Below are 20,727 nucleotides of genomic sequence, written 5' to 3' on the forward strand. Positions count from 1 at the left end.
GAGCGAGGAACTTGAGATAAATGCCAAAGCTATTTCGCTAGGCCTTGTATTTTACAATCATCACGAAATAATATATCCTGATTTTCTATATTGAGTGGCAAAATTTCCCTTCATAGATTCGCCTTTATTCACTTTCTGACTTCCAAGGGAGTTTCTCTTAGACCTTTGATACTGTAATTGTATCACAGTTGGAAATTGATGTCAACCTCAACTGTTTCTTGATTTGGGACAAGTAAACAAAACTTCAAATTTAGAGAACATGTACCAATTATCAGTCACCACATGGGATGGTTAACTCGCGCTCATTTAAGAGAGAGTTATATTAAGTAATGTTGGGTTCTCTGCACAGTGGCAGTGGCGAGTGGCCCTGAATCAGGAATACTGTAATTCAGAATTGCCCCACGAACTGTTACTGATGATTTGAAAGTCAGGCTATTTTCCAGCACTTTAGGAGGCTGAGGTGGGCGATCACCTGAGGTCAGGAGTTCTAGACCAGTCTAGCCAACATGGTGAAATTGCATGTCTACTAAAAATACAAAAACTAGCCAGGCGGGGTGGCACAAACCTATAATCTCAGCTACTTGGGAGGTTGAGGCAAGAGAATTGCTTGAACCTGGGAGGCAGAGGTTACAGTGAGCCAAGATTGCACCACTGCACTCCAGTCTGGGCAACAAGAGCGAAACTCCATCTCGGCACGGGGTGGAAATAAAGTCAAGACATCAGTAATCACTGGAGAAGACACATTCAGGGCACATTTCTTGGCCTCAGAGGATTATGTTCTATTAGACATCTGAATGTACAAAGATATACAAGCCCCAGTGGGAGGTAACTTCAGGGCAGGTGTGAGTACAAAGGAGCACAGGCTTCCAAGTGTATGTCGGTGGCCAGTGTTACAGCAGTTCACGCACACACAGAAAATGTACATGGGTTGCTGTCTGGAATGCCTGGGGAAGATTTCCTGAAATAAATATAAGGTGCACTGGGTTTTGAAAGATGCATATTTAGACTAGTAGAGGGAGAGGCCAGGAATAAGAGGACAACATTCTCTTGTAAGGTCAGGTCAAGGAGTAACCCACAGATCTGTACAACTGAACAAGAAAACTTGTCAGGGAACAAACGGGAGAGACTGAAGGCCAGAATGCAGTTTGGAGGCCGATCATGGAGTTTCTTGAATTTCAGGGTCATGGGTACTAAAACTGTTTATGTTGCCAGAAATAGAAACCAGGGCTAGGACGGCAGCAGATGTGTCGGTGTTCCCAAGAAGGGAACCTGGGGCAGTAAAGGATCGTGCATTGGTCTACCTGGATGCTCAGGACAGCCTGCGACAGGACAGGAGGCTTTGTAGGAACATTTACTATGAGGATCAAAACAGGTTATGGTTAATGGAAAGTTTTTTTTGTTTGTTTGCTTGTTTTTCTTTTTGTTTTGTTCGAGACGAAGTCTACCTCTGTCACCCAGGCTGGAGTGCAGTGGCATGATCTCTGCTCACTGCAACCTCCACTTCCCAGGTTCAAGGGATTCTCCTGTCTCAGCCTCCCGAGTAGCTGGACTTACAGATGCCTGCCACCATGTCCAGCTAAATTTTTTGTATTTTTAGTAGAGATGGGGTTTCACCATGTTGACCAGGCTGGTCTCAAACTCCTGACCTCAGGTGATTCACCCGCCTTAGCCTCCGAAAGTGCTGGGATTACAGGTGTGAGCCACCATGCCCAGCCCAAGAGATGTTATAAAATAATCATTTTGGGATTTGGTGACTACATGGTTGGAACTTGGTGGAGACTGGTGAAGCAAGAGGAAGTACAGAGTCAATAAAGTTCAGCTGTTTAAAACAGCAACCACCTGACAGTTCATTTAAAAAATTAAAAAAAAAAAAAAAAGAAGAGCTGCTTTAATTCTAAATAACGCAAAGATCGGATTTTTTCATTTTGAATTTTGAGTTAAAATTTCTTCCTTATGCTTACCAAGAGAGGTCTCATTTCAGCTCTCAATATCCACATCATTAAAATTTAATTTTTTGATGGGGGCACAAACCATGTATATATTGTTGATGTGTTTGTACTAAAGAAATAATCCAAGATAATATAAATGGTATATTAATTATTTAAACATTTTTACATAGCTATATAAAACTACATTTCTGACTAAAGTTCCAGTTACAATGTAAGCATCAATAATTCTAAACTATATATTCTGTTTTTTCAGTTGGGGATTAAATCTGCCTCTTCAGTTTATTTAGGAAACCAAACTACTCCAGTGGTTATGTGAAAGAAATTTATTGATACTAAAAATGCTCAAGTTGTTTAACAGAACAACTGTTTTTGTATTTTAGTTAGTGCACATTTTGAACTTCTAAAAATAGCTTTTATGCAATAAAACAACAACACACCAAGACAGCTCTAAGTAATAACTTTTGTGACATCTCAGTGGATCAGCAGCTCCTACATCAATCCTCCCACAAAACTATCCTTCCTTTGAATTCTAGAGCTGCTTTAAGTGTTGCTAGTTAATTGCGTTTGAGAAATAAACAACTGTTTCAAGGCATAATGGGAAACAAATAGCATTAGAGTGCTCCCTTTCCCGATTAATTAGAATTTGCTACTATTTATAACTACTTTCCCCATCAACTCATCCTGAATGTTGAAAGAGAAAGCACCTCCTCAGGTGTTTTCTCTGACAACATTCCCATTCCAATTTCACATCTCTGTATTTCACATTTTGTAATAGTAGAGACCCGTAGCACTTAGCAGTCATTGAATGTTTTTCCAACTTGTATTACAGTACTCTAAACAGTTCCCAAAGAAATCACTCTGCACCCCTCAAATGTCTCCTCAAAACGGCATTCTATGTATGTGGATAGGAGAAAGAAATATAAAATGGAATATCAAGATGAAAGTAGCATCCTAACTCCAAGGACAAGAAACAGGTAGAAATATGACGTATTTTTCTCTTTTTCAAACAAAAAATTGTCGGTAATTAGTGATTCGTATGAACCCAAGTAGTCTCTTATCAACCTCCTTTGCTTCCTCTACTAAACATAACCCAGCAAGTAAAAGAAAAAACCATTGTGTTGCACATATAACTCACCAATAAAGCTCTCTGAGATATCAATTTATTTACTGTTCACTGAAACTCCAAAATGAAATATGATGTTTCTAATTGTTCTAACTTAACATTTCCACTGTTGATCCTGTTATAATATTGAAGATGGTAAGAATGTTGTCTTATATTTTACATAAAATGATAATAGTACCATAAGACCATAAGAGATAATACCTTATTGAAAGACATACCTGTCAATCAAATTAATATTAAGACAGGTTTTCTATATGTGAAAGAAACAGAGTAAATAAAAATATTGAGAGAAAGAAAACGGAAATATTTTTAACAGTGCATACTTTTAACAGGAATTTTTTAATGGAAAGGTTAAGCGGTACTTTTAATGTAGGGTCACACACATCGGTATTTGAATAAAATGGATTATGTAATTCTTTTTCTATAACTCTGCAGGTTTTATTACAATTATAAAATGCTACTATACCCTAGCAGCATCAATAATTGAGAATAAAAAAGTTACTAACATTTAGAAGAGCATAAATTATTTAAGAAAGCCTACATCAAATTATCAAATATTGCATATGTAGATATTTTGTTCAAATACTCACATGTAAGACCATAAATGTAATACAAGGAGAGATGAAAGCTTAGCTAACTGATTCAGAAAAGAGACGGCCATTCTACAATGTATTGAAGGTAAAAATGCTTCTGAAAATAGATAATAGATACTGTAGATGACCCAGAAAAAAACTCGGTGTTTTGTATTTGAAAATGGGTGAAAAAAAACTCAAATAAAATATATTTGAAAATATATTAATGAATACATTTTATATTTGACATATTAGTTATGTAGTTAATATATATTGACATAAATATTATAAATTAGATGTACACATAAAATTGTGTTTTGTGCAGAGATTTTTTTCTCATCCCATAAAATAATAAATGAAGCATATGATTTTTGTGTGTATTACTGCTGGCGTTAATATCAGTAATCTATATAAGTTCATCAATTTTGTTAAGAAAATCTGATTTATTTGGGAGGGATATTGCTTCCTCCTTTCCCAAATGGAAAACAAAAAGTAGATACAGTTGTACAGGTACAATTTTTTCTTGCTGACAACTGAAAAAATATAATTTAAAATCATCTCAGGAAATATTTTGCTTTCTTCATTGTATAAACTATAGATCAAAAGAGAAAACCAATTATGAATAGATTGTACCATTATTGTCTAAACCACAAATTCTCCAAAGAATGCAATAGTCCTGAATGTTCTTACCTCACCCACCTCCTATGTTCTTTTCACTGAATATATTCGCTGACAACATAAGGGTTCATTTTGTTCTGATTAGCTGAATTGTTCTCAAGCATTTATCTTTGTTCTTTTTCTCTCAAACTCACAGTTGCTTGAAAACAATGGTGTATTATAATTTTATTTAAATTACCTTGACAACTCTGTTTCACAGATCTTGAACAATTTGATATCTATAAACGAAGTCACTGATAATTTTCAATAAAAAGTTAAATTTTTAAGTATAGAAAAAGTATGTGCAATTTGCCACAAGTCGATAGTCTTCAAGTTTTCTTATAGTAACTGTATTTTTCTTTCCTGATAATGAGAGGTGAAACCAACTAGACTTCCTGCATTGAGTGGAAACTTGGAGAACTTTTCTATCTCACAAGAGGATTGTAAAATGCACCAGTCAGCACTCTGTAAAAACGCACCAATCAGCACTCTGTAGCAAGAGAATTGTAAAATGCACCAATTGGCGCTCTGTGAAATGCACCAATCAGTGCTCTACAAAACACACCAATCAGTCGTATCCTAAAACTAGCCAATCACAAGGAGGATTGAAAAAAGGGCATTCTGATAGGACAGAAACGGAACATGGGAGGGGACAAATAAGGGCATAAAAGCAGTGTCAACCTGCTGGGGTCCCCTTCTATGCTGTGGAAATGTTGTTGTTTTGCTCTTCACAATAAACCTTGCTACTGCTCACTCTTCGTTTCCCTGCCATCTTTAAGAGCTGGAACACTCACCGCAAAGGTCTACGGCTTCATTCTTGAAGTCAGTGAGACCGTGAATCCACCAGAAGGAACCAACTCCGGACACAATGAAATTTAAATATTAATTCCAACTAGATTTCAGAATCTAAGTATTCAAACAGTACTAACAACTATAACATAAAAAGTTGATACTTTACCTCACTTTTAAATTCCCTTGTTGAGGCTGTCCATCGTAAACTGATAAAATATCAAAATCTTCTTCAAGAGCAAAGGTATGGAAGGACAACTGTATCCTATTGCGCTCGCCCGTGATGATGATCCAGGTGCAGTTGGCATAGTTCGGATACCCGTGAGGAAACCCTGGGCTCTCAATAGTACCATTGGGACCCTGGACTAAGCCTCCACAGTTCTGACCTGAAAGAGAAAACACACACACACAAAGCATATTATTCTGGCCATCTATATTATGCGATTGTTAAAATTTCTAACCACTTTAGCCAACTTTTATAACATTTTATAATTCTTGCACAAATATTGAAGGATAAATTGTAAGTGTTCTGCAGTTCTGAAAGATAGAGAAGTACAACAAATTAAAAGGAAAGAAAATATGCCACATTTGGTAACTCATATTAGAAGTTTAGGGAAATTCTTTTTCCTGTCATTTTTAAATACAGCCTCATCAATATCAAACTTCAATTCATGGGGAACAAATTTGGTGCCAACTATCTATGTAGTATCATGCTTAAAACACTACACCCTAAATTCTTTGTTGGTGGAAACTAAGAGAAAAATAAACCTTATAAAACTATATATACACACACGTGTTTGCATAGCCACATAACTGCAATATGTGGTAATAAGAATAGTTAGGAAAAAACATGGTCAGCATGCCAATGATTGATCTCTGCCTGTGCTGACAAATGTCTTACTGGGCAGAAGAATAACACATGCATAAAGGAAGCTTATTACATTGAAAATAAAAGGCGTAAAACAAGGTAGGTTAAATGACACTCAAATGAAAGAGCAACTCAGCAAAAGGAGGAATATAACATCCTCACTATTGATGTCTACCCATCACACAGGCAGGACTTAGGAGGTGGAGGAGAAAGGAAAGTGCATCACATAATGAAGGGACCAATTAAAGAAAAGGCTCAGAGTTGCAATGAGCAGTAAGTGTTTTAGCCATCCCTAAGCAGGACTGCAGGACATCGCACATTTTACTCAGCCCTCCCATACTAACCTCCCTTTGGCAGGTGGAACTGGGATTACCCTGAGGGTTTAGGATTGACATGACAATGGGAAATGATGAGGACTGAACAGCAATTGAGCACCACAAAGCCACCTTCAAGCTACTGAACAGTGTCTGAGGAACTGATTTCCTTCTGCCTCTGCCCCCAAAGATTTTGTGTTATTGATTCGAACAAAGCACTTCTCAGGCGATTCCCAGACTTCTAGAGTAGTTCCAAAAGAACAGAACCCTTGAGAAATTGCAGGCCCCAGACTTCCTGCAAGAACGGAGCGCTGAAAGAACAGCTCTCGGAGATTAGTAACAGCTGCACACCTGACCCACCTATCGTATTTGTACCATGAGATAAACCGAATGCCTGCCTTCTCAACCTCACCGAGGCATTTCATTTCCGCTCCTCCTGATCTTCATCCACCTACTTTGCACGGTGATTCCCTACTTGCCTGTTTCAGCCCTTCCCCTTCCCACGTTACTTCCCACATACAAGCTTTCCATGCCATGCTAATTTTGTCCCTGTGGTTAATTTTTTTTCTTTTCTTTTTTTTTTTCTGCTCAGTTACCTGTAACAGTCTGCCTGTGATGGCCATGCCTGGGCCAATCCAACTGAAAGAAGAAGGGCAGAATCTGAGAACAGGGCAGACAGATCGTTGTAAGTGTGCTCTCATAAACACACCCTGCTCATGTAGCCCGTAAATATTACTATCCTACAAGGGAACAGGATAACCCGCTCAACCCCTTCCAACATTTTGTCTGTCTGAGGTTAGTTGTTAAGTAGCTCCTGAAAACTGTCTATGTTTCTTACCTTCTTAATATGCCCATTTCCCACTAATGTGCTTTAAATGCATTTACATGTTTTGACACTAAAAAATATTGAGAAAGTTTGGAAGGGACCTGGGTGTACTCAGATTGTGGCATGTAGTGTAAGTACTTGAATACAAGTATTACCTCAAGTTTTATTTTTAAAGTACACACAGAAAATTATTTTCAACTACATTTTATACTTAAAAAGTATTTTATAATAGTAGACCTCAGTGAGCTTAAATCATTCACAGTAATATTACCAAACGCTTGTGGGAGTTGGCTAAATCTTAATAAAAAGATTTAATGAAAGGGATTTATGAGTTTAAAACCAGAGAACTAATAAGAAGCCCATTTTCCACTAAATTTAAGTCTAACAATAACACTGTAACAAGTAGATATTAAAGCTGTGGGGTTTTGAAAGGTCTTTAAAGAAAACAGCTTTTCTGGTTTACGAGTAATTCTTGCTTAACGGTAAATCAAAAAAAAGTGAAGACGTGATTATAAATTGGAAAAAAGAAAAATCAGTTCAACAGAAAAACGTCAGCTGGAAAGTAGTTACTGTTATAGACCCATCAGGTTGAATCAGATTAACAGATATTAAGATTTCCTCAAGGAGTAACATTTCGGCTGCATTTAGGGTACCAATCAGTACAGTGCAGTTGCTGAATGAGTCACATTTGATCCGTTCATTGACATTCCAGAGCCCCAGTTAGAAATTCTGGAAACTGCTCAACAGTTCTTAGCAGAGTGAATATCATCCTTGGCTGTCCAATGTAAACAACCAAGAAGTTTTTAAAGTATGTATGCCTAAGGTAGAATCTGATGTATTTGGTCTGCAACTTAATACTGCATTTTATCATAAAAGTAATTAAGACAGTGTTTGACTGGTGTAAGCCTAGATAAATAGCCAGTGGAACAGAATGGAAAGCCCTAAAACCCACAAAGATATAGAATCTAGATTTAAAGTAAATATGGTACTCCTCTTTTCTGTTGGATCTTATACTCCAATGGACCCCTGCCTACTATAGAGTGTGCACAAATATTCTATACATGTTTTCTTTTTAAACGATGTACATCTAAGCTTGATGTAAATGCTGTTCATAACTACAGCTTCCAACAAGTGTATTAACTGAATATTTTTAATGGACAAACTTTTAAATGCCACAAACATAATCACATTTCAACATGTTGTTTAACGTGAATTCCTTGTAAGTACCTTTCTAATTTGTATTTCCTCAGGGCAATAAAATAATCTGTAATTTCTGTGATAATTGTAACGTTTTAGTAAAAATTATTTTACAGGAATTGAAAACTCAATTATTGTTTAAAAAAAAAGGTCTAATGGTCTTCTTCCTACATAAACTGATACTGGAAGTCACCTTGAAATAAAATATCAACACCAATGGCAATATCAATGGTAAAAAAGAAGTATATATGTATGTGTGTATTTTTCCCAGTGATATTGATTTCAATGTCGTATATATGCATATATATGTATATGTATATATGTATGTGTATATGTGTATATATGTATATATATGTGTATGTATACATATATACACACATATATACATGTATACATGTATATATATAGTGCAAATATGTATATATGTATACACACATATATATTCACATAAATATATGAACACACTCTGAGATGAGTATTTTGGTATGCATGCAATTACACATATACTGAAATACACATCTGTAATTGTATGGATACCAAAATACACATCACAGAAACATGCATGCGAAATTGTGCATACAGATGTTTTTGCTGCTATTATTCAAACAAATTTCCAAGAGAAAACCTGAACACATGCCATAATTTTAAGCGATTGGAATCTAAATCATCTGGCACTTAAATAATAACATACGAAACATCTGGCTCCTATCTAAAGTAATCAGCAGAATGTTAGATATAGAAGAATCACAGAGTTAATTTTTTTGCAGATTTCTACTCATTAGATGAGTCCTTAATACCACAACCTTAAATACACAGAGTTAACTTCAGTCATTTTTTAATTCTGTCTTATACTGTTGGAATGAGGTTCTGTTTTGAAACTACATTTTCACATATAATCTTTGTGGACCATCTAAGTAGCCACAAATCATGATTTTAGAAGGATGGAAGAACAAGTGGAAATGAAGTAAATTGTCAAAGTCTTCCGGGAATGAATCAAGGTCTTCTGACACCAAAGCCTAGAGCCGTCCCACCAAACCCAGTTACATCACCACGAACAAACACAGTGGACAACCCATTACATTACAGACCTCAGGTACGGTGGTCAAATCCTAATGTATATCACAATAAATGCCTTAGACTACAAAATAAAATGGTGAGTAAACACAGACATTTGGAAACTCTCGATATGTGGGGACTCTAACTTCTGCCCTTCTTTAAAACAAATCAATGCCCACTGTAGGAAAATAAAAGTGAAAGTATTAAGAAGCATTTAGAAAAATAAACATCACTCATAGTCTGATTACCAAAGATCATTATTGCTAACATTTTGCTGAACACTTCTCTAATCTACACTTAACGTTGCCATACTGCCTGGCATGCAAGATGTGAACAATCTGGATTTGGATTAAATACTTGCCAGACCTGCCAGAGCCAATAAGAACTGGTCTCGGAAGTGTCTTGCTTTGGAAGTGACCTGGTCAGCCTGTAGGTGCGCTAATCTCTATCCTGTGAAGGTCCAGGTCTGCAAGATGGGCAATTGCTCAGCAAGGAGCCTACAGGAAGACTTGCCCTGGGCCCGGTGAGCCATGGAGCTGACAGTTGGTTATACAGCAGTGCCCCTCTTGGAGGCTGGAAAACACATTCCAGTAAAGGCAGGGCTCACTGTGTCCTATGACGATTTTCTACTTTGAAAGCCTGTCTCAGAAACACCCAGCTTAGAAAATGGTCCCATGCCCTCATCATTTCTGAGATGAACTAACCCCTCCATTCTGAACACTCCCCAACAATTGGTTGGCTCCTCTCCTGAGCTCTTGCTCTGTAATTGGTGCTGATGTATAGCAGTGGCACGTACTTTTCCTAGAAGAAGGTAGCAGCTGAGATGCTTCATCTGTGATCCAAACTGATTCACCATGAGCATTTGAGGAGTGAGCGTATCACAAACACCTTCCCAGATTCCACACCTGGATGAAACTGCTGTTTCTCTCAATCCTGGGCTGGACGGTCATTATCAGAAAGTAGTAGAGGTGGACATAACATTTAAAAACTGGTGTGCCAAATATGTTGTCCTCCCTCATTTAATTCGTGCACAGCCTCTGAAGTGGGCTGTGGCTTACACTTTGCTTTGCTAACTGTGAAAATAATTACTTGATGCTTTATGATGAGGGAATGGTGTTGCTATTCAAAACCTCTGAGGGCAAATGTTTGACCATCAGAGATATTCTGACATGTAATTGGGTTTAGTGACTTTGAAAGATGTGGACCGTACTGTTCTGTATGTGGAGACTGCCATGCAGGGAAATGATACTCTGTAGCAAATTCTACAAACAAGGATACGAGTCATTTGAGAAATAATGGGCAGGGCTATGGAGGAGCAGTGTGGAGATGAAAAGACTTGGGAATGTATAATTGTCTCCAACTCTGGGGCCTGATATCATCTGAAAGAGTGTATAGATTTGTGTGTAAAGAGAGTCCGGGCAGAACCTATATTATCATCTCAACAGTATGTCTCACTGGAGATAAACATCAAAAACAGCCTTTGTGGCTTTTATCCTGTTTGCAACAAGCCCAGATCGCTACACTGGCTCATTTTGGAAACATCGTTGGTGGAAAAATAAACCTTTACGTATTTATCACACTCAGTGGCAGGGTCCATCCCTGTACTACATCCATTTTGTGAAAATGACAATTTATGGTTTTCATGTCTATATAAATTACTGTGTAAATGAGAATGTGATTACTTTCTGACAGGCAGATTTTTGACCTCCAAAGCTTCTTTCATTTTTGACATTTTCTGTGGTCAAATTACATTGTACACCTGTTGGGTTTTCTGTAGAACTAAACATTGCCTTACTCCTATTGGACGTAGCTATGAAGCAACTCAAGTAAAACATATCAAATAAAGATAAGATAAAATGGTCCATTGTGATCTTCAATGAATTTCTTATTTTCTTTAAGAGCTAAGGAGGAAGACAGATGTCCAAGTGGCTCTGGAATTTGAAATAGTGAGAGGCCTCAGATTTCGATGAAGGAAGTGGAAGTTTCCCTGATCAGATAAGCGCTGTTTGAAACTGTAAACAAATCAACTACGCATTAAATTCTGCATTATCTTCTACAGTTTCCTGGGTTATTCCAGGGTCTGCATTATGGGGAAAATAACCAATCGTGGAAGAACCATGATGTAAAGTGCCCTTCCGGGGACTTCGATTAAGGGTTTTCGAAATCAAAGTCTCCACGCATTTTGCAGGAACGCCACGCCCTGCAGGAAGCTTGGAAAGCATGAAGATTCTCAGAGCACCGGATCGACTGACGTCAGCCGCTCTCGCTCAGCGCCTTAGGGTACTTGGTTGGGTTTTAATCCCCAACACTTATGGGAGATTACTCACTACAAGAGCAAAGAAGAAAAGTAAAAAAGCCAGAGGCAGCTTGCTTGAAAGAGAACCAAGGAATCGGTTTCTCACTGTGGAACCCTTTGCCCATGAGCAAGGCCTTGAAGGGAGCTCTTACACTGAAAATGAACCAGAAGTACCAGGTTTGTATTGTTCCAAAAGGAAAAGGGAGGTTTTCACTGGTCAGTGTCACTTCTTTCCCTTCCTTAAACACATCACGCTTGTTCCCACCCCAGGCCCTTTGCACATGTGCGTCCAGCTGCCCGAAATGAGCTTTGCCAAGATTTTTTTCATTGAGACCTCATGTGGGTCTCAATACAATATACTCTTTCCACTCACACCTCACACCCTTCCAACACTACATGCTACCCTTCGCCCTACTTTTTTTTGACAGTCTCTGTCACCAGGCTAGAGTGCAGTGGTGCTATCTTAGCTCACTGCAACCTCCACCTCCCAGGTTCAAACGATCCTCCTGTGTCAACCTCCAGAGTAGCTGGGATTAAGGGCATGGGCCACCACACTTAATATTTGTATTTTTAGTAGAGACAGGGTTTCACCATGTTGGCCAGGCTGGTCTCGAACTTCTGACCTCAGGTGATGGGCTCAGCTCAGCCTCCCAAAGTACTGAGATTACAGGTGTGAGCCACCGTGCCTGTCCCCTACACTCTATTTTATTCCCTTGTAGCATTTATAACTTTGTGAAAATATCCTATTTACTTGCTTACTCATTGATGATCTGTTTCTATACTAAAAGGTAAACCTTCCAAGAGTGAAGATAATGATCAGCTTGTTTATATGCCCATTTCTAGAATAGTGTCTGCTACTCGACATTCAATTGTTGTAGCCTGTGGGTGAGTTTGTGTGCATGTGTGGGAGGTAGCGGCGGTGGGACAAATTAAATCTATGTGCACAGTCATGTGGAAGCAGGGAAACTAGTGGTACTTGAAAGAACTGTAAATCTACACTCTGGTTAGTGATTACTTAAAACATTAGGATGCAGGTGATATTTTAAATGCCCAAAGCAGAGTTGCTATTGTCTCAATCCTGTTCAGCAGCCTGACTGTCAAAGGCTCCTTAGATTTAATATTCCCTGCTTTATGGGAAGCTAATTTTTCTCCTACATGCTGTTCCTATGGACGCTGGCATCTCTACTTTTTCTTTCTAGACAGGGGTCATCATTCCGGGCAAGGCGAGGCTGCCATGAGTCAGAACTGGAACCTCATGGATATGATGTCAATGTTGTTCCCTTTGCTATTGTCCCCAGGGGAGGTAGCTTTAGTTAACTCCAGCACTGTGATGTTTTCACCTACTGAGAAATTGTTGCATTAATGGTAATAAAGTCATTCAACGTCTACCCACTCTGAAAAGACAAATTGCCAAGACAGCAGACATAGTGCAGGGGCAAAAAAACAAACAAACAAACAAACAACAACAACAACACCACGCTGGGCTTTGGATCAAACAAATCTAAAATGTGATTAATTTCCAGCATGGAACTTTAAGCATTGAACATGTTGCCTCATGGATATGAGCCCCAGGTTCCACAGGTGCAGGGTGAGGAGGTTACCCATTTTGCAAAGTAATTGCAGTGACTGGCGAAAAGGCATGTTGAAGGTAGGAAGCAGGGGTAGACACAGGAAAGAAAAAAAGATGATTTATTGTCATTTTTACAAAGGAATATTTTGCTAGAGGGCCTCCTAATTGCAAGAGAATTTTACGTGAAAGATGATGAGTGGGATTTGCCCTGTGCCTGCCTTTGTCCTGCTGTCCTTTAGATTCCGGGATACATTATTTTTCACAGGGAGCCTTCACAGCACCCCACACCTGCATGTGCTCCTCTGCTCACAACACTATACTTAAAATGTGAGGATTTCAAGGCCATGTAACATGACTTTAGAGATTCTGAGTGATAAAGTCGGTTATATTCCTAAGCCAATCTAATCAAAACAAAACAACAAGCACTGTGTGATCCATGATTCCCAGATCTCACATCGATGTTTCGGAAATAAACGATTTTTTGCTTGAAACAGGTGACAATCTAAACCTGAATCTTTGCTTCAGAGACTTCGAGTTTATATTTCAATAATCCAAGTTATTCTGAAGTCAATGCTACTTTTCTTATAGAAACATACCACACATTGCCAGTGGAGAGAATTCTCTTCCTCCATCTATGGTAGAACTAATCTTTTTATTATATTTGTTTTTATTTTTCTTAGAATTAATAATTAGTTGTATGTCAAATATTTCTCTTAATGAAATTCCCAGTGATGACACATCATCTCAGGTCAGTGGGATTGAGTTGTTCCCTACATTTGAATTCATGCTATGAATTACTCTTGCTTTAACACGGGAAAAGCCAGAAGCGCTAGCGTCTCAAGATTGTGGCAGTGAATGAACGTAATAAAATGTTCCCCTAAGTAGAGCATTTAAAATCTGAGATGGTAATTGATACAGTTTAATTGGGATACTATAGGATCGATTCAGCATTACTCACTAAAAAAGGTATAAAACTACCAGTTGCCTGATTCCTGGGTGTTTGGCTATACAAATCCTTTCTGTGTAGATACATGAATATCATAGTTCTGTCCTTCCTTAATAATGGAGAATGATTTCTGGGTCAACAAGGCATATTTTAAAATTGTAATACTATGCTCTGTTTTGATGCTTCGTAGAGTTTACCTCCGAAGAGAAATGGAAATGTTAAAAAGTCATACTAAAACCCCTAGATCTATGATTATACTTGAAGCTTGAAGCTAATACAAGCTCTTGGAGAGGACAGTAAAGAACATAATGAGGGTTTTCTGTTATGAAAATTATACAGATATGGAGACCTGAATCATGACAAAATATGACATTAACATCAAAATTAGTAAACGCATTTTAAAAATGATATACAAACGTCCAACACATTTTCTCTCTCCCGGAGTGTGGACCCAGTCATAGACGAACAGCCAAGCTGCCGACATGGTCCTCCTCCAGGCCATCCAAAGTGAGGCCGAGATGGCAGCGAAGTCAGATCTTAAGGGGCGTTTTGTAAGTTTCATATTAAGGAATTGATCTCCAACAAACTAAATTTAAATTTATAAACATCACAAATGGGTTCGTATCCATCTCTTTGGACAAATACGCCACTGGGCCATAGGTGACTTCCTGAGTGTTTCGGGCGCCAGTTTATTGTTTCTTTTTTCATTATTATTTCTTCTTAAAAAAAAAAAAAGAAAGAAAAATGGGAGGCCAGGCACGGTGGCTCACGCCTGTAATCCCAGCACTTCAGGAGGCTGAGGCGGGTGGATCACGAGGTCAGGAGATCGAGACCATCCTGGCTAACACAGTGAAACTCCATCTCTACCAAAAATACAAAAAATTAGCGGGGCGTGGTGGCAGCCTCCCACAGTCCCAGCTATTTGGGAGGCTGAGGCAGAAGAATGGCATCAACCCGGGAGGTGGAGCGTGCAGTGAGTTAAGATGGTGCCACTGCACTCCAGCCTGGGTGACAGAGTGAGACTCCGTCTCGAAAAAAAAAAAAAAAAAATCGGGATACATGTGTAGAATGTGCAGGTTACATAGGTATATGTGTGCCGTGGTGGTTTGCTGCACCTATTGACCTGTCCTCCTCCCCTCATTCCCCACCCCACAACAGGCCCTGGTGTGTTTTTTACCCATCTCTGTATCCATATGTTCTCATTGTTAACTCCCACTTGTGAGTGAGAATATGTGGTGTTTTGTTTTCTGTTCCTGTGTTAGTTGGTTTGCTGAGGATGAAGCTGGAAGCTTCATCCATGTCCCTGCAAAGGACATGATCTCATTCCTTTTTTATGGCTGTATAGTATTCCATGGTGTATATGTACCAGATTTTCTTTATCCAGTCTATCACTGATGGGCATCTGGGTTGGTTCCAAGTCTTTGCTATTATAAATAGTACTGCAGTAAACATAAATGTGCATGTGTCTTTATAGTAGAATGATTTATATTCCTTTGGCTACATACCCAGTAGTGGGATTGCTGGTCAAATGGTATTTCTGGTTCTAGATCCTTGAGGAATCGCCACACTGCCTTCCTCAGTTGTTGAACTAATTTTCATTCCCCCAAACAGTGGAAAATCGTTTTTATTTCTCCACAGCCTCGCCAGCATCTATTGTTTCCTTTTTCATAATCACCATTCTGACTGGCATGAGATGGTATCTCATTGTGGTTTTGATTTGCATTTCTCTGATGATCCGTGATGTTGAGCTTTCTTTCATAGGTCTGTTGGCCACATAAATTTCTTCTTTTGAGAAGTGTCCGTTCATATCCTTCACCCACGTTTTATGGGGTTTTTTTCTTGCTAATTTCTTCTAGTTTATTGTTTATCTTGTTCCTACTTCCCCACCTGTGAGTCACTTGGGAGATAATGACACGATCCACATTCTTTGTGATCTACAGGACTGTCTGTCACCAAGTGGCCCCTAATGGTGCCTCAGTCATGAGTCTTGGGGCTCAGTCCACACCACGAGGGCATGAAATAGATCTTCCTCACACACACACAAAAACACACACGTGCCTGCTTTCTCCCTCTCTTAGGGAAACGGCGTTATAATTTATATTTGGGTTTAGTGTCTATCTGCACAAAAAAATGTGATTTTTTGCACAGTGGCTGCATGGATGAAATCATTGATGCATGTCACCATTTACACTGCTCATTTCACAGACAACCATGTTTCATCTTTTAGGGGATCTTTGACATTTACAATTGTGCTTTTCCTCAGCGTCTTTGTGAATTTAGGAAGAGAATTTGTGGGGATGAGGGCTCTGTCATAGCTTCCATTAATGTTGGAGCTGAGACATCAGATGACGGCTGATGCACCCACCCCACCTCTTGTCTGGTAAATGTGTGTTAATAGTTGGTCAGGAGGTATGCACACCCACCACGGTAACATCACAAGGGATAAGAGCATGCTTCCCCATACACCTAAATCGATTTCAGTCTGCAATGAATCCAGCACTTCCTTAGTGCTGGTGTCTAGTATCCTAGAACCCTGGAATAGCGTGTTCCATAAACATATCTACACTGGAGTTATATATTGTCTTTGGCCGAGAAACTCTTCTTGTAGGCTTCAACTGCTATATTTGCCAAGGTGCTCGAAATAAAGGAGTCATCATTGAGGCACCTGTCATTATTTGATATAATCTTCTCATAAAAATAGAAATGCTCTAGACTGGCAGCCATATGAGGGCAGCTACCTTTATTATAATCTACTGGTTGCTACATTCCAAGTGCCAAGCACAGTATCCAGCATACAGTCAACATTTGGTCTATGGAAGCAAGGGAGCTGGAGTGACTGTTGTATCTGATAAAGGATCTTATTACTACCTACAGTAATGATTGTGAACACTGATAGAATACCCATTATAAGGCAAATAGTTTCCATATTTTAATCATCACAAATGATCTTCAAAGATAGGCATTGTCATTTCCATTTCACTGATGAGAAAGACTAAAGAGTAGGAGTGATTTTTTCCAAAGCCACATATACAAAGCGAAGCAACAAGGGGTGTAAACCTGCATCAGGAGGACTTTGACCCCTGTGCTCATCCTATCCTGCCACAATTTAGAAATGATATAGTATTTTTTCTGTCATTTTCTGAAAAGAATGTGTCTACAAATTCCACTACAAAAGCAAAGGCCAATTTTTGAATTTTAAGAACTCTTCTACTCCTCTTTATAAGAAGCCATAAAACTAAATTAACTGGAAAAAAAATAAATGTTTTTGTGTATCCGAGCCAAAGGCTAAATTCTGTTTGTCTCTATTTGTGTGCGCATTTCAGAAAGTAATAATGATGTTTATCTTTACAGTTTTATTTCATAAGTAACCATTCTGACCTGATACTACTATATGAGTTACGCCTTTAACAAATAAAAGAGGTTTTGGATTTCAATAATATTTGCAGGTGTATGATTGGGGACACCATGTGTTGATGCACAGGTTGTGCACTGCACAACTCCACGAAGTGTCATTCACACAGATGACACAGCTGCCTTGAACATAAGATTGTTGAGAACTTGATTGACATTAGAATTTCTCGTGTCTGGGATGAGATAGCTTTATGTGTGAATATGCAGAAGACACCAAATAGTCATAAAAATATCAATGAAGACGATAGCTTCCTTAATGGATTTGCCGCTGTGATTGATCTTCTGCTAAATTTCTACATCCGTTTTTATGGCCTTTCGACTTTTAACTTGCTCCTAAGCTGTGGGCAAGAAATCAAAGCCCTGGCTTCTGCCTCTTATTTTAGGTTGGTTTTGTGATGTTTCTGAAGAAACAATGCATTATATTGAAATTCCACGGTGGATTTGGATTTGCTGTACAAAGTTTTTTGGCAAAAACGGAGTGACAGTCTTTCAGGTCTCTGGCCTTGAGTTTAAAAGAAAAGATGCAACTTTTAGCTGATTCTGTGTGTGATTTTATTTTACTGATTTCTAATTAGAGATTTGAGAGCACAAAATATATATATTTTTCCTATTGAACCATGGTTATTCAGTTTCATCTAGATTCTATTCTTGATTTTACCCAAGTTTTGCTTCCAAGGTTGTAGAGTAGAAAGGAGAAAAATAGCTTGTTGGCCTAGATAAAGAATGTGAACAGAAGTGTTGATCTATTTGGCAGGATAATACTAATCTTATTTGCCTCACGTTAACCATTATAAATGAACCAGAAGCTTGTACTCATAACTTAAATATTTATAACAAGAAGAAATATAGACTTAGAGACAAGGGACCATTTGCAATGTTCACTGATCAAAGCTGTACAAAGGATCAAAACTTTTAGATCTAATGCAGATGTCTCAGGAAATATAACATAATGCCAAGTGAATGGCAGCAAAAAGCTGAGGCTAAAATGAGTACAATAGTTTCAACTGAGAAACAAATCAAATTATTGTACCAAATTCCCTAATATCAAGTGTCTATAAACTTAAGAATATTGAATACCTGGCAAACAGCAAGAGGACAGTTTTATAAATAATAAAAAGCCTTTGTTTAATGATCAAATGTTAAAGATTTGGTATTTCCAGAAAAGAAAGGGTTGACAAAATCAACCTTTAATAGCGTTGAATATTCAAATAGATCAACTCAAACAACGCATTCCTCCACTGCTGCGCTGTTTCTCAGTTCTTCAGCTAGCATCATTTCTAATATTTTCACTATAGCTTGATTATAGTCATGTACTGGTAGGCAGAGGAACTGAACACACACAAGTGGATCACAGAAGAAAAATTAAAGTTTTCTTGTTTCTCTAATTAGAGTCATAATTCACTATTTATACTTAAGAACTGAAGGATTCATTAATATCCAGCTGTAAAATGAGGTCCACATGGTTAAAATTCTCATAAGGTTCTTACACGTCTTCTGGGAAAATTCTCACTATTTCCATTTCTGCCAGGTATATGATGATATTCTGTCATTATTATTTCAACATGACACTCTAATTCACACATCTCTTTAAACACACATACCTTCTCCCCATCTGTACTTAATGGGCAAGCTGTAGGATTATTAGGGGTGACCTAATTTGATTTACTGAACCAAACGGAGAGCTCATTGGAATTAAAGGACTCCTGTCGTATAAAGAACCCTGGCCTGCAAGTTAGGGAGAGCCATTAGATTATCCTTCACATGCTAGTATCATTTAGAGACCTGATAGTGAGAACTTTAACTCAACCCTCTGGGTCTAGCTCCCTAAAGTATAATGAAAGGAGACTCGATTAGAAAAATCTCTAAGTCTCAAGTTTCCCCCAAGATTCATATGAACCATGACTGAGTCAGGAAGAACTTGAATTGTCAATTCTTTAACACAATTTTTTCCAATTAAATTAATAATAAAGGAGATTAGGAGAGGCAGGGGAAGAAGCAATAAATTCTATTCCCAATTATAAAGCATTGAGGGATTGCATTAAATAGGAGTCTTCAAAAGAACCATCAAAATCATAGGATGGGATTGGGGAAAATGATGTCAGAATAGAAACCCAGTCTCATTTATACTTCGAGACCAGGAATACCTGTGAAGAGACATTTGACATTTCTCGTTAGTCTAATGTATTAGCATTAGTGAAGGTCTTTTGAAACAAACATATGAGACTTGCATTCTGACTTTTTGTCTCTTTCATTCTGCTTTGGGAGGAAGTGGGAACTTCCATTTAAAGAGACAAGGGTCAGTGCTCTCAGCATACCGGAAAGAACCACTATGCAGAGCCTGCCAAGACAGATTCGCCCCATGTGGAGACTGCACCTGTAATCCCAGCTACTTGGGATATTGAGGCAGGAGAATCGCTTGAACCTGGGAGGTGGAGGTTGCAGTGGGCCGAAGTCAAACCATTGCACTCCAGTCTGGTGACAGGGTGAGACTCCATTTCAAAAAAAAAGAAAAAAAAAAGAGAAAAAGACAGATTCGTCCCAGCTTCAGCCATCAGGGCAATCCCAACCACAGCGACAAGGTCTAGAGCAGCAGTCTCCAGGCTTTTTGGCACCAGGGTGGTTTTGTGGCAGACAATTTTTCCATGAAGGGTGTGGGGATGCTTTTGAGGCATTAGATTCTCATAAGTGTTGCGCAAACTAGATTCCTCGTTTGCACAGTTCATGACAGGTTCATGCTCCTATGAGAATCGAGCGCTGATGCAGCAGGGTGGAGCTCAGGTGGTAATGTGAGTGACAGGGAGTGGCTGTAAATACAGGCAAAGCTTCCCTCGCTCACCCGCTGCTCACGTCCTTCTGTGTGGTCTGGTTCCTAACAGGCCACAGACAGGTACTGGTCCACAGCCCAGGGTTTGGGGACCCCTGGTCTAGAGGATGTGTTTACGAGAGACAGAGCTCCTTGTCTCTTTCCCAGACACAGATTCAGTCCATTTTGTAAAACGTTACAAAGTAGACTCTTAGGTGTTGAGTGATCTGATTGGTCACAGCAGGAGGAAATTTGAGAGATAAAGCCAATAACTTTTCATCTGTACAAATCTGGCTCCTATAAAGGAGTGATTGGATCCACAGCCTCCCAAGTAACTGAATTAAGGTGAC

At 38.7% G+C, this 20,727-nt stretch overlaps 1 protein-coding gene across 1 annotated transcript in view; it reads right to left on the reverse strand.

Moving 5' to 3' along the window:
- The window catches only part of LOC105552786 (CUB and sushi domain-containing protein 1-like), a 1,055,824-nt gene that overhangs the window by 689,746 nt on the left and 345,351 nt on the right, over positions 1-20,727 (reverse strand). The window contains exon 2 of the mRNA XM_011998543.1: positions 5,260-5,476. Coding sequence (XP_011853933.1) covers positions 5,260-5,476 — 217 coding nt within the window. The remainder of the gene's footprint in view (positions 1-5,259; positions 5,477-20,727) is intronic.

This window comes from Mandrillus leucophaeus, unplaced genomic scaffold, assembly GCF_000951045.1.
Source record: "Mandrillus leucophaeus isolate KB7577 unplaced genomic scaffold, Mleu.le_1.0 Scaffold574, whole genome shotgun sequence".
Taxonomy (NCBI): domain Eukaryota; kingdom Metazoa; phylum Chordata; class Mammalia; order Primates; family Cercopithecidae; genus Mandrillus; species Mandrillus leucophaeus.